The 15,144-nt window shown below is 39.1% G+C and overlaps 1 protein-coding gene across 3 annotated transcripts in view; it reads left to right on the top strand.

The window, feature by feature from the left end:
* Positions 1–15,144, top strand: part of INTS9 (integrator complex subunit 9) — a 106,121-nt gene that overhangs the window by 55,474 nt on the left and 35,503 nt on the right. For all 3 annotated transcript variants that reach the window (XM_059176866.1, XM_059176876.1, XM_059176885.1), the window contains 2 exons: positions 13,100–13,220; positions 13,849–13,983. In XM_059176866.1, coding sequence (XP_059032849.1) covers positions 13,100–13,220; positions 13,849–13,983 — 256 coding nt within the window. The remainder of the gene's footprint in view (positions 1–13,099; positions 13,221–13,848; positions 13,984–15,144) is intronic.

Genomic DNA, 15,144 nt, shown 5'->3' with positions numbered 1-15,144 from the left:
TCGCCCTCTGTGCTCTCTCTCACTCGCTCTCTCTTACTCTCTAATACATCTTGTTTTTTAAAAAAAAAGAACATGTATGTGTAGCTAAGAAAATATGCTTTGTTTTTATACTGTAACTGTTTCAGAGTCTGAGCATCTGTGTGTCCTCTGTGCATTCCTTTGTGTATGTGTTATTTGTTTTATTTAACTTAAATAGCACTTGCTGTGTGCCAGACATTATTCTCAGTGTTTTACTTAATTCATGTACTTCTTTAACATCATCTTACAGAAGAGAAAACAGCCACAGCAGGTTAAGTAACTTGCTCAAGGTCAGCCAACTAGTGAGCAGTAGGATTTGAATTCAAACCCAGACAGGAAGTCTAATCTAATTCCAGAGTTTGGGCTTTAACTATTACGCTGGGCTGCCTCTTAGGCACACGTGTCTCTTCTCAAGTGCATGTGAGCCCCTTCATGTGAGGGAAAGTATGTGTAACTGTGCACGTTTTCTCTTCTGTTGGATGGATCTTTTTTGTATCTCTATTAACCCGATTATGGATATCATGTCTGTATGTCTTCATGGTAGGAAATGTCGGAGTCTTCTGCGTGTATGTGAGTGACTTCCTTGATCTAACCACACACCTACTTATGACAAGGTCCCTTCCCCTTCTCATTTTGCATTCTTATTCTCAACTGCCTTTCCTCCTGCCCATTGCTGTCCCTCCTTCTCCTGTCTTTGTCTCTCCTGTGGACCCGCTGGGCCACATCAGACCTAGTTGTCTACATTTCCCTCCTTAGAAATTTTAGGACTTTGTTTTCTTTCCCTGTGGAACATGTATGCCTTGGCTTCCCTTACTTCCTCCTTTTAAATTTGTACCCTTTATAATATTCTGCCATAAATAATTTTGGCACACCAGAGGTGATGTTCAAAGGTCACTATTTCCTGGCTCCGGAACCCTGGGCCAAGTCTTAGGAAGTCCCACGTCCTTATTTTGCCTTTTCTACTGTGACCTTGAGCAGAGTCCTTGGCATTTTTCCTTTGCCTCCATTTTTTGTGAAATACAGCAAGATAAATGGCTTACTAAAATGCCATCATTTATTAGGGAGAAGGGTGAATTGAACTAGAAGGAGCAGAGGGTGAGGAGGGTGGGGTTCCTTTTAAAAAAGGATGCTCCTTGAGATAAAACCTGAACTTGCTATCTCGCCACCTGGTGGGCAAAAGTCTGAAACTGTTGAACACTAACTTGGTAGAGAAGCAAGGAGAATAACTTGCACTATTGGAGAAGACCTTATTTCCTTATTTCATATACCATAATCATATTTCTGATTCTGGGAAAGTATTTTGCTTTGTCTTTTGGGCATGAGATGAGCCACAGTTACTGACAGAGAAAGGGAAGAGTCTGATTATTAGAAAGAATGTCCTACAGTGTTAAGATAACCAAACCAAGCAAGCTGTGTCCTCTTTTTCCCCTGAATAAACTCACCATAAATATTACAAGTGGTAAGAGGAATTTGAAGAACTATTTTATAATTAACATCAGACAAAAGAGTTCTTTTGAAATATTCACCTAGACTTTAACCTTGGGCCAGAATACTAAAAGTGTTTCATTTGAATAGCATTTATGCCAAAGGATTTACATCACTTTATAATTTCTCTCTGTCACGTGCCAGTTTCTGTCCAGTGTCCCAAAGTACTGTGGCAAAACTAAACTGAGAAACACTGGTTTTTAGCTGTCCATTACAGTAGACATTTTTCCCAAGTGCTATGAGCTGTGTCTTTTTTTTCATTCCCTCCCCACCCCCCCCCTTTTTAATTCCTGTACTCACCTTGTCAAGAGAGGCCTCAGGTAGGGATCATAGACTCTGCTGTCTCCAGGGATGGGGAAGGTAGATACAGGAGTAAGGTGGACCAGTGGCCGCACCCGTCTAAAGGGGCAGCTGACACACAGCTTCTGCAGATTATGGCCAGATGGAAACGTGAGCCCATTGCTGCCAAATACCCCCCCCTTTTTTTCTTTTCTTAAGTTAAACTCAAAATCTGGATGTTTTAAATGTGAGGGTTTTTTTCATCTTTTTAAGATGTTGGCTCACACGTTAAAATAAAATCCTGTATGATCCAAGCAAAACACCTCTGAGTTGGATTGGAGACTCAAGCCCCCGGTTTTTGACTTAAACTTTACACAGGCTGTCTCTTGGTTAAGTGCCTGGAATTGATGCATTTTAGTAGCTTAAGTTATTTAATAAGACTGTGAACTAAAGAAACTAATAAAATCTTTCAGACTCATTGGTCAAAGGGATCTGACAAACTCTCTTAAATCATTTGAAATTAGTTTGAGTTAGCTTTTGATTTAGTATTAGTATGTCTACCAAAAGAAGCTATTACTCTTGCTTTTTGGCAGCTATGGGACTCCCTGCCTTGGTTGACACTCCTCCTGAGATTTATTTAGAAGTTAGCCATCTTTCTTCCTTATTTTGATGCTGCAGTTTACTCTTCTTGAAAAAGAGATTTTGAAGGGTAGGAAATGGAGACTCCCTTGCAATGTAATTTTTGAGTCTCTGACTTTCTCATACCCACACTAGAAGTTTAGGGTTTGCAATAGGAAAATTTAAAGTGGAATATTCCACTTAAGAAACTAAACCAGCTAGAAATCTAGTTATAATTAAGAAGAAATCATTACAGGATATTGTCATAACCCTCTTGCGAGCATTAAGGAATTGTGCACCGATATATTCCTTGCTAAAATGTTATAGCCATTTTCAGTAGTCACTGTTACTTAAAATGTGGATTCATACCTTACCGAAGACATGAAAGAAAACATAGTTGAAGTTCCTCTGCTCTGATGCTCCATGGGCATTTATAGAGGAATTTATCAGGTCTAACTATATGGTAGGGAAAAAGTTAAAGCTATGGGTTTAGAGATCAAATAGACCAGTGTTTAAATTTCATATCTGCTTCTTAGTAGTGGTAGCAGTTTATTTTTTCTAGGCTCTGTTCCCTCATTTATAAAAATTTTATAAAATAAGAATAATATTAGCAACTTTGCAGGGCTGCTGGGAGGACCAAATCAGCATGAGAGTCCTTAAAACAGTGCCAGGCACATAGTAGGTGCTCTGTAAACATCAGCATCCTTTTTCCCTTTAATGATAGACTTGGCTGACATAACACCCTTTGAGTAATCAGCACACCTTTGCCTTCCACAGGCTAATTTATCTTGAGACGCCACCTTTCCTGATGAAAGCAAGGTAGTATAAGAAGGAAACCGTTTTTCTAATCCCACTCTTGCCTCCTGTTAGCCGTGTCATCCAGACACTGGGACTCATTTTCTTTTTTTGTAAAACAAGGAAACTGAATTCAAGTATCTCTGGGTTCACTTCGGTTATAGTTTTTTAAAGATGTTCAAGGGAGAGAGGCTCCTTCAGCCAGCGTTCATTGAATGGCAAGTACTTCAGTGAAGTCATCAGCACTTGTCTTTGAGCTTTGCAGTTCCAGAAACTTTATCATTTCATTTCACTCAAGGTTGATTAGCCTCTGAGGGGCTGATTCGGACTAACTAAACTCCCAGGATATTGACTGACAAACAAAAATCCCATTTAATTACTTTATGCTGAGACATCTGCCTGGCTCCAGAACTAAAAAGGTTAGGACACTCTGGTCTGGTCAGCAGGTTCACTTAAGAGATTAAGATAAGAGGAGGGTTTTTTTTGTTGTTGTTTTTTGTTTTTTGATAAGAATAGAATCAAAGCAGAGGTAGTTTAGGTATTCTGGAGAATTGTTTCTATAGTGCTTTTGTAGCCTGAGCAATTGCCTTTGTCCCTTTTAGAGATAAATTGATCTAAAACAAAAATCAGGCTTTATATAGTTTCAGATTAGTTTTGAGAAATGCTTGATTATCAGGCTCCACTTCAGTAAACTCTGTAAAAATCACCACTCTGCTAACACATTTCCACTCCATCCCATCCACATGTATTTTAAGCACACTTTGCTGTAATGAGAGGAAAAAGACTTCTGCTTCTTATATTCTTTGTGTGCTGCTCTTATATTCATTTTGCAGAGTCCTTCATTCATCACACACTTAGAAAACGCCCAACCAGTGTTTTATCTACAAGCTTTTAAGTGGTCCTTGTGGACTTTAAAGTCTTCATCTTTAACACAAACACCTGGTCTTTGCTGCTTGTTGGATGCTGGTAAGATGGAAGAAGAGACAGCAGAGTTCTGGCATGATGTTGGAGCACTGGGGAAAGTTTATTAAGCATTCAATATGATAAGAAAAAACAAAACAATGAAATCTTTTAGAAAGTACTTATTAAACATTTAGACTTTGGGAACTTGACTTTGATAAGTTAGAAAGCCATAAAAATTAGAACTAGTTCCCACTGGGTTTCCTTATCCATCTTATCCTGAATCAGCCAATAATCTTAATGGCTTCAAATGGTTCTAAAAATGCCACTCTGTAATTATGGCCTCAAGAAAGCATAAGCAGAATTTTAGGGAAAGCTGGGTTAGAATGTTAGGGGATAGAAGGAAATAGTGAAAAAGTGACTAAATATCTCAAAGGAGTAAGAAAAGGCTGTTAACCAAAAGAATTTGTGTGTGTAAATATGGAATTCAGATGACTTATTTGTTGATTAACTGCCAGGTGCCTGGCATCATGGTAAGTTTGCAGGAAAGTGCCCAAAAAAGTTCAAGGCATAGTCCCTGTACCCAAGGAGCTTATCAAGCAAAGATTTTGTACTAAGTGGCAAGACTTAGCCTGGACTTGGCAGGTTAAGTAGGGTTTCAAAAAGGGAAGAGAAGATTCTAAAATAAGGGAAGGGTATGGGCAAAAACATGGCAACATGGGATGATGATGGAGAGGTGGCTGAATTAGTTAAAATCAGCCAGTGCACACCAGGAAGGAGAGAAAAGAATTGGAAATTAACATTATATAAAAAAATATTGAAGCTTTGGTCTTTTGAAAAAGTCAGCAGCATTTTTGACTAATTCCTAGTGGGGTTTTTTGGGGGTGTTTCTTTTTTTAAAGATTTTATTTATTTATCAGAGAGAGAGAGCGAGCTCAGGCAGACAGAATGGCAGGCAGAGACAGAGGGAGAAGCAGGTTCCCTGCCGAGCAAGGAGCCCTATGTGGGACTCGATCCCAGGACACTGGGATCATGACCTGAGCCGAAGGCAGCTGCTTAACCAACTGAGCCACCCAGGCGTCCCTTGAGTAATTCCTAGTTTAAGTCTTTTCTCTAACTGATAGGAAATTCACCAAATTGTGAAAATTTTGTCATCAAACATATATGAAAAAGGAAACCTCTGGATTTTTCACAAAGTGTCATAGGGCCCAACCTCTTGCCAAATTTGCTGGTACACTGCAGCCAGAACTTGTTAGTAATTGGCTCACTGGTTCGTACCTTTCCTGGGGCAACAAATGAACAGGTGTTTTGTCTTTTGTGTTGGGTACCGCTCAGTGCTGAGGATATGAAAATGCAAAAAGACACTACTATGTGAGTAATATGATATGATAGAATAAAGACATATGTTGTTTTTGTTGTTGTGTGTAACAAGGCTGTTGTCTCCAACAATGCTGTAGTAAACTGGTTGATAAAAATCATCATGAAGGTTTCTCTAGAAACAGATGATTTCTTTAGTTTCTTTGGAACATAAATTTATTATTTCTATGCCATCTACTCTGAAGAGAAGATGAGAAAAGATCCAAGTTGAAATATATCTGAATTTTTCACATGTCCTTTGTTTGACTTAAGGAAATCATTTCCCTACCTGAAACACTCCAGTAATTTCTCTAGAAGTAGGTTCTGAACTGTTAAAGACAGAAATAGTAAATGTTTCATATCTTAAGTCTTCCCTTTTTCCCTTACTGAGGGCTCAGAGCATTTGCTGGCTTAATCTGGAGGTTGAATATATGACTGTTTAATCTCTAACAGAGAGTGGAAACAGTAGCCAAATGCCTCATTTGGAGAAAGACTACTCCAGATTTTAATCTGCTTAATTTTTGTAGGACCTTGTCCTAGGTGGGAAGGGGGGAAAGTATTCTGGGAAGGGACAACAAAGGGAAGAAAGTAAAGCCCAGATGTTTGCAGAATGGCAGTGCTGATTGTCAAGGGATGGGAAAAGGAGATCCATAGTAAAGAAAGAGGATGTAATATATAGAATGGAATAATACTCGGCTATCAAAAAGAATAAAATCTTGCCCTTTTCAACAACATGGATGGAACCAGAGAGTATTATGCTAAGTGAGAGAATGACAAATACCTTATGATTTCACTCATATATGGAATTTAAGAAACAAAACAATTGAACAGGGAAGGAAAAATAAAATAAGATGAAACTAAGGAAAGAAGCAAACCATAAGAGATTCTGAACTCTAAGAAATAAACTGAGGGTTGCTGGAGGGGAGGTGGGTGGGGGGAAGGGCTAATCGGGTGTTGGACATTAAGGAGGGCACCTGATATAATGAAACTGGGTGTTATAAGCAACCGATTAATCACTAAATTCTACCCCTGAAACTAACCATACAATATATGTTAACCAAATTGAATTTAAATAACGAACTTAAGAAAGGGAAGGAGGAAAGTAGGAAGAAGGAAAGAAGGGAGGAAGGAAGGGTCTAATCTAGCCTTGTGTATGACTTTTTGCCCACCCTCTAATGGAGGTGACTCAGTTCAGCAGCCAAATTCACCTAGGTGGAAAGATGCCGTTAGGCTGCAGACATGTGCAGTCTAGGTTCAGGCCCCACCCTCTCAGGCCACTCCCGTAATAGCCTTCCTGCTCTGGCATAAAGTTAAGAAACCTTTCTGCTCCTACCCAACCCAGAATAAGTCTTTATTTTTAATGAAGGTCAGCTCTAGGGGGCCCAAGCCCTGGTGCTCCCTGATCCTGAGAAATTTAAAGGAGGAGCTAAAGCAGGAGAGTAGCTTAGATTTTTCCTTGAGAGCATGTAGAGCAGTGCTTGGGCTACTCAAGTTCAGAGTCATTGCTGCTCATTGAACTAATTCACCCCAGGCTGAAGTTTATTTACCATGGTATTGTGGGAACTGCATATACTCCTGAGCTGTAGTGGCTGCATCTGGGGGTAGGGGACAATTAGAGTCCGTCTGTTGTCAGCATCTGTTCTGTGTCAGAGACTCCCATACATTATGTCATTTAACCCTCACAGAACGACTCTGAAAGAAAGGTGCTGCTCTCCCTATTTCACAAATGAGTAAACTGAGGCTCAGAGGTGAAGAGGTAACACTGGAATTTATAGGCAGACAAGTCTGTAAATCCTGTTTTTTTCCATCCTTTGCCTGGGAGAGAAACCTCTCCTTTCTCTGAGGGGTTGGCAGAGAGTCAGTAGGAATGTAGAAGGAGAAGAGAAGTGGTGGCAGCAGCCCTCACTGGGAGCCGTCCAGAGGGGCCTTCTGTGCCACTTCCCTGTCTCCGATACACAGTCAGGCCATGTTCCCAAAGACCATGTGAGATGTGCACCTGGCCTTGACCACTGTCACAACACCTGAGAAAAAGTGACAAATGGTCTAGATTTTAAAGGAGTAAGTGTTGTCCACGCAAAATCAGAAGACGACAGTGTGGTGGGTTACAGGCTTGAGGGAGCCTGGCACCGAGAGAGCTGTTGATAGCCCAGTTTATAGAACAAAGGCTGAGGCAGGACCCAGATAAAGAAGGGCCTTATAAAGTCATGCTAAGAGCCTTTGATTTTATCCTGAATTTAATGGAAAGCCATTAAAGTGAAGGAGAGGAGGGTTGGATATGTGTGTGTGTGTAGATTTGCATTTTTAATGTACCATTTAAACCCTTTGGTGAGGAAAGGCAAGTCTGCAGGCAGCGATGACTCATGGCTTTTGACATCTCTTTATTGCCTTGTACCACTGTAGAAATTTTCTGGACTTAAGCTCCTTATGAGCAGAGGCCTTTCTGTTGTTCCTGTTAATATCTCTTACAGGACTTCAATGCTATGGCCGTAGTCAGGGCTAAATATTTATTGAATAAATATTATAAAACCTAAAGCAATCCGGTGTACATAGCTTAGATAAGCGAAATAAAATCTTGTGTCTGTTTATGCAGAAGCTAAAGGGAAGAATTATTAGTATTTTGTTGCTGGAGAAACAAAGGTGAAGAGTATTGGAACAATGTAATCTGTATGCTAGGTTAGCACCGGCCACATAACATTGTTAGGGTTATTTTTTCTTTCTTGCACGACTTTTTGTTTTCCCTTGAGTTAATAGGGCTCTTGTTTGCTTATTTGCTTAGTTTCCTACATACTTCTTACTGATGTATCTTCAACCTCTCTGCCATTTGTATAGGTCTCTCCTTAGTATGTTCAAACTCGCTGGGTGTTGTAACAATTTTATCTTCTTGGAAATCTTCTCCCAGAGCCTTCTGTCTTTTCCCAGTCTGATCCCAGCTGCTCTTGGACTTACTGCATGGCTCCCAGTTTTGGATTTCCTTCACCATTATCCTGAAGATATCTTTAGCTCTTTATTCTGTTGGAAGCTCTATTTCCTGGGTCTTTCTTCATGCCTTCATTTTGCTGGGGACATCTGAGAAAGAATGCACAGAAGGTCAATTTTCTGAGCCCCTGCCTGTCTAAAATGCCTTAGTTCTACCCTTACCTTCCGGTGGGTAGAAATCTAGACGTGATAACAGTTTTCTTTAGCTTCTGGAAATGCCACTGAAAAGTCCAGTACTGTTCTGAGTCTGTATCTTTGGTATGTATCCCACTTATTCCTTTGTGGAAACTTTAAGAATTTTCTTGTTCCTTAAATTTGTGATGATGTGTCTTAATGAAGGACAGGAATTTCACTCATGTGCTGAGTACTTAGTGGGTCCTTACCATCCAGAACAGAGGTTCCAGTTGTGTCCAAGCCCCTGTTCAAGGGGCCAAATCTGGCCTGCCACAGTTGTTACAGGTAAAGTTTGATTGGCAAAGAGCCACACTCATGCATATACATACTGTCTGGGGCATTACACAGCTAAGTTGAATGATGTGACAGACTGGTCTACAGAGCTTAAAATATCTGTGGCTTTTTACAAAACATGTTTGCTGACACTCCCCCGCCCCCCTGCCGCCAGTCTAAAAAAACAAGAACTTCAGTTTTGGCAAAAAAAAAAAAAAACAAAAAAAAAAAACCACCAAAATTTTTTTTTGTTTTTAAAATTTTCTCTGTCATGTTTTGTGTTTCCCTCTTTCTAGAACTCTCACTACTTAGATTTTGAACCACCTGGACTGGAACTCAGATCTGTTTTTCTGCCCTCTCTTCCCTCTCTTTGTTTATGTTTGCTCTTTTGCCTGAAATATTTTGTTTGCCTCCCAACTGAACCATGAGTTTTTCACTTTTGCTGTCATAATTTCTTATTTTGGCATAATTTTATTTTATTTGACAGACAGAGATCACAAGTAGGCAGAGAGGCTGGTAGAGAGAGAGAGGGAAGCAGTCTCCCTGCCGAGCAGAGAGCCCGATGTAGGGCTCAATCCCAGGACCCTGAGATCATGACCTGAGCTGAAGGCAGAGGCTTTAACACACTGAGCCACCCAGGTGCCCCATAATTTTTTTTAAAATTAACCTTTTTATTATAAACAACAATAATAATAATACATAGTTAATAAATTTTTATAAAGCAGCCATCCTTATAAATGCTACCCACGTCTGAAATAAATGTTTCCACTAACTCAGAAGCCCCTCTCTGTGCCCCAATCTAATTACAGCCCACTCTGACACATATATCGTGGATTTCGACCCATTGCAGCACTGTCTTTTTTGCAGCTCAGATTATCCTGGCTTTGGACCGTGAGCCTCTTTGTGCTGTCCACTGTGTCCTTTTATTGTGACCTTTGTACCCTTTGACTGTTTCCTTGCTATGTACTTTAGCAAGATGTTTAGGACTCCTCTTGTACATTCCTTGCCCTACATCTGGAGTCACCCATTTCTCTAAAAAAAACTGTAATCTTTTAGTGGGAAATGGAATTGTCAGCTCCTGATCTCGTTGCTAACAATGCTTATTACTCCTGCATTCGTCGTTATTTCTAAGTCATCATTTGGAGGAAAGAGTATGTGTATTTTCCTTCCCTTTTTTTTTCCATGCTCATATTATATTATCAGATATATTACAGCCATTACATACTATCTTCCCTCTATCTTTTAATCTTCATTTGGTCTTACTTCTACATGACTATATATTTAATACTCAGTACCAGCTTATGTATCGATGTTTCTATAGTCATTTATGTTGTCTTAAACTCATTCTTCACAAGATACCGCAGGATGGGATCATGAGAACAATATTCCCTGAGTTCTTGCAGGTTAATAATAGTTTATCTGTGCTCTGTAAACTTGAGAGTCAGTTTTGTTAATGTATTATCTTTGGCTTGCATTTTTTTTCTTTGAATGTCTCCAATATTTTACTGTTTTTTTCTTTGAGTAAAACAGCACTGCTGTTGAAACTCTAGTATTGTATTTTTCCCTTGTAAAGCATTCACTCTTTTTGCCTAGCTGCTCTAAAGTTTATTTAAAGTGTAAATATTTTCCCAGAATATATCTGCTGTTACTTCTTCTGGGTCAGTATTCTCAGGTATGCAGTGTGTCCCTTCAGTATTTAACTCCAAGCCTCCTTTTATTTTAGCAATTAGAGCTTTTAGTATTTGTTCTGTTCCCTTGTTTGGATTTCTGTTAGGGACTCCTGTTCTCTATATTTTGCTTCTTCCTTGCCTGTCTTCATTATCTGCCACTTCCTTTCAAAGTCTTTTTATCACTTCATTTCTTTTTAGCATTTAATCTTTTCTTCCTATGTTCTTCTTACCTGTTGTGTGTTTATCCACTCATATTTCTATTAATTTAGTCTTCATTGTTGAAAAAATTTTTTAAATTTCTAACTTTTTTAAGTTCCGTCACCTTGTTTTGAAGCTTTTCTGATTTTTCTTTTATGTGGCTCTTTTGTGTCTTGTGTAATTTTTTTGTTTTTACTTGAAATTTTGGTAGGTTTTGGTGGTATGCTTTCGTTGTCTGTATACTGTCATATTTTTATGTCCAAGAGCTTTTTTATTCTCTTAATGCTCCCCCTTTTTTTTTTAATAGAAGTCACTTCTCATTTCTTAGTCTATCTTATTTATCTCTCTAAGGATAGTAATGATACTACCTTTTAAAGTTTTATGATGGGCGCAGGGATGGCTCAGTGGGCTAAAGCCTCTGCCTTCAGCTCAGGTCATGATCCCAGGGTCCTGGGATTGAGCCCCACATCAGGCTCTCTGCTCAGCGGGAAGCCTGCTTTCTCCTCTCTCTCTCTCTGCCTGCCTCTCTGCCTACTTGAGATATCTCTCTCTCTCTCTCTCTCTCTCTCAAATAAATAAACAAATCTTTAAAAAAAAAATAAAGTTTTATGCTACTAGCCTAATTTACTTCCTCTCCTCCTCCCTTCATTTGTTTTAGCCTTTATCATTTTAGAGACTTTCTTCAAGCGTATGGTGATCCTTGGTTATTGGCTATGTTTAGGAGTCGGACAGTAAAAAACTGATTAGAAAGTCTGTGCCATGAGTTAGGACTTATTGAATTCTAGACTTTACCATACTGTAAGCGGGTTGGGCCAGTATCTTTTAGTTGATTTTTTTCTTTGCTGCCGATCAAATTCTTCAGAGAAGTTTCTTCTGATCAGCTACCCTGGAGGATATAAGCCTGACTAATAGTGTCCTGAGAGCCTTATGAGAAGAAAATTGTTACTCTTGGTATATAAACTTTTGCTTATTAAACAAAGCTGCTTCTAGGTATTGATGGTTTCCCCTAGTCTAGACTTTCATTTTTAATTTCTCCAGAGAACAACCTCTAGCAACACGTGTGGGAAGGGAAGAGGCAGTCACTGAGCTGTCTGGACTAAGTGAAGAGAACTGGAAGGTTCTATTTCTTATCAGTATTTTTTTTTTCAACAGATCCTCTTGTTTTTAGGCTCACCTTCAACCTCACTTCCACATGTGCCTATTGTTTCAGATTGCTGAGCTTTTTATGGGTTCTGCAGTATAAATTAATATGAATTAAATTTTCCTGTATCTGCTAAGTCAGTTGTCTTTTTACTTTCCACTTTCTAAAATGCTGTTGCTGTTGCCTCTTATTCTCTTTGTCTTGAACGTGTGTGTGTGTGTGTGTGTGTCTGTGTGTGTGTAAAGCTCTTTACTATGTTTAGTGGTATTTCAGGAGAGAGAGTAAAGCTAATGCACACTTTTCAGTTGACCAGAAGTTCCTTGACCTATTTAAACAGAGAATCTCAGGGAAGTCACTTACCCAGGTCTGTTCCCAATTCTGTTAGAACAAATGATACAGTCTTTTTCTAATGACAAAGTTTTGTTTGCTTGTTTTAAGGGATACTCCTGATGCTGATCTGAAAAGTCACAAATTGTGTTTTATTCTCCTCCTTTATGCCAGGCCTCAACTATGTTTAACTCAGTCCTTTTCTATAGCTTTGCAGGCCCATGAATGAAGTATATTTCACTTATCATTCATGAAGAAAAAAGAATTTGAAATTTCATGTAGAAATGTTCTGTGTTAAGACATACATGATAAGTCCTAGAACAACCACTAAGGAAATAACTCAGAAAAATATAGTGAAAAACCATGAAGGAAATTAAAAGGCTGCATCAGAAAATACTTACTTAGTATCAAAGGGTAAGTAGAAAAGGAAGAACAAAGGAACAAAAAGGACATGAGACATAGAGAAAACAAAAATTGGTAAACATAATCTAGCTGTATCAATAAGAAATGTGAGTAGATTAAATAGTCCAAATGGCAGGGATGACCAGACTAGATTAAAAAATAAAACACACACAATATCTAGCTATATGCTGGATAAACAGAATAAAAATTATAAAAAGAATAGAGAAAAGTTTTTTGGTTTTTTTTAAGATCAACAAAACTAGCAAACCTCTAGCTAGATTGACAAAGAAAAAAAGAGAATACTCAAACTGCTAGAATCAGAAATGAGAGGGGGACAGTACTACCAAACTTAGAAAATAAAAATGATTACAGAAGAATCCTATACACAATTCTATGCCAGTAAGTTGGACAACTGAGATGAAATGGACAGATTATTTGAAAGGAATCCGCAATAACATAAAAAGTTGGCATTGTGATGCATTTACAGGCTGTTGCCTTCTCCACTCAAGGACGCAGTGGAAGTATCAACCTGGAGAAGATGCTATACAATGCAAGAGGTGAACTCTGCCCTTAGCAAAATCCAGCTGGTGGGATATTCTCAGAAAATTGTGAGTGTTAAATTTTAAGTGATACATGAATGCTTTCAGTTTGTATTGTTACCCTTTGGGAGGAGGACATCTCACCCTATTCACTTCAGAACGGTGGGTGCAGCTTTATAGGTTTTGGACAAGTGAAATAGGAAATAGGGAGTATAAAACAGATCAAGAAGCAGTTTGGCAAGTAAAATTTTTGAACTCTGACCAGGTAGTTAAGGATTCCCATTTTTGTTAACTTGTGCCCAGAGCCACTCAGTGTAGAATGACTGAGAGATTAATGCCTAGCCTAAAAAAAAAAAAAGAAAGAAAGAAAAGAAAAGAAAACCCAAGTATTTCTCTCTTTGGTCTTTCTGGTAATCTGTCCTCTCTTTTGATGAGTAAAGCCTGGGAGCCTGGTATATGTGGCCAGGTTGAAACTCAGAGAGGGGGCAGGTCAAAACTGTAGGATTGCTTTCTGGGTCTGCCTATCTGGTCTCCATTGTTTTGTTTTGTTTTTTGCTTTACTTTATATTTTCTGTTTTACTTTAATTTTCTTTAAGTGGACAAGGATATTTCTGGGGTTTTTTCCCTACAAAGAGTTACCTGGTGTGACTGCACTGCTGAAAGCTCATCACACATTCTTACTGTGGCTCTTTTCTAGGAGCTTTTTGGTGCAGTCCAGGTGACTCCGCTAAGCTCAGGCTATGCCCTTGGAAGCTCCAACTGGATTATCCAGTCCCATTATGAGAAAGTATCGTACGTTTCCGGATCCTCCTTGCTTACCACACATCCCCAGGTAATTCTAATTCTCTTTTAACACTCAGGTTTTTGGTTATTTAACCCAAATTCATAATGTATCCAGAGTATCATCAGTTGTTTGTTTGTTTGTTTGTTTTTCAATTTTTTAATTAACATATAATGTATTATTAGCCCCAGGGGTACAGGTCTGTGAATCTCCAGGTTTACACACTTCACAGCACTTACCATAACCCAACCCTACCCTACCCCCCTACCCAATGTCCATAACTACCCCCCTACCCCCCTACCCCCGGCAACCCTCAGTTTGTTTTGTGAGATTTAAGAGTCTTATGGTTTGTCTCCCTCCCGATCCCATCTTGTTTCATTTTTTCCTTCCCTATCCCCCAAACCCCACACTTTGCCTCTCAACTTCCTCATATCAGGGAGATCATATGGTAATTGTCTTTCTTTTTCAGTTGTTTTTAAATCTTACTAATTTTGGTTTCTACATGTATCCTTTTTTTGTTGTTGTTAGAGTAGGAATGCTGAACATGAGATCCATCCTTTTGATAATTTTTGTACTATACCTTATTGACTCTAGGTACGGTGTTACATAGCCCATTTCTAGAGCTTGTCTTGCTTAACTGAAGCTTTGTATTCTGTAGACGCTCTTCATGAAAGTTAGACTTTTCACATCCCAGTATTTAGGATTGCAAGTTCCTCTGTGAGATAGGGCTGTCTTTAGGTTCATCTCTGGAATTCTGAGATTTTCCACCACTTGCAGTTACCATGGCCTGATATAGAACAGAAATGATCACTCATTTACTGAGCAAATATTATTTATTTCTTTATTGAGGATCTCCTCCGTATCAAGCACTCATCTGACCCCAAAGGCACAGTCCCAGCTCATGAATCCATGTTCAGAAGAGCCAAGAGGCCGTTGTGACTGCAGTGTGCTGAGTTCAGTCAGTAGGGATGTCCATGAGATTCGCAGAGCCAGGTCACATGGAACTTTGTAGACCATGATGAGAAATTTGGACTTTATTTTATTTTTAAAGATTTATTTATTTATTTTAGAGAGCATGAGTGTGAGGGGCAGAGGGAGAAGGAGAAAGAATCTCAAACAGACTCCATACTAAGCACAGAGCTTGATCTCACAACCCGGAGATCCTGACCTGAGCTGAAACCAAGAGTCAGATGTCCAACTGACTGCACCACC

The sequence above is a fragment of the Mustela lutreola genome, chromosome 1 (assembly GCF_030435805.1).
Source record: "Mustela lutreola isolate mMusLut2 chromosome 1, mMusLut2.pri, whole genome shotgun sequence".
Classification (NCBI taxonomy): Eukaryota; Metazoa; Chordata; class Mammalia; order Carnivora; family Mustelidae; genus Mustela; species Mustela lutreola.
Note: the sequence above shows the minus strand (reverse complement) of the source record. Positions and strands in the feature narration are given on the sequence as shown.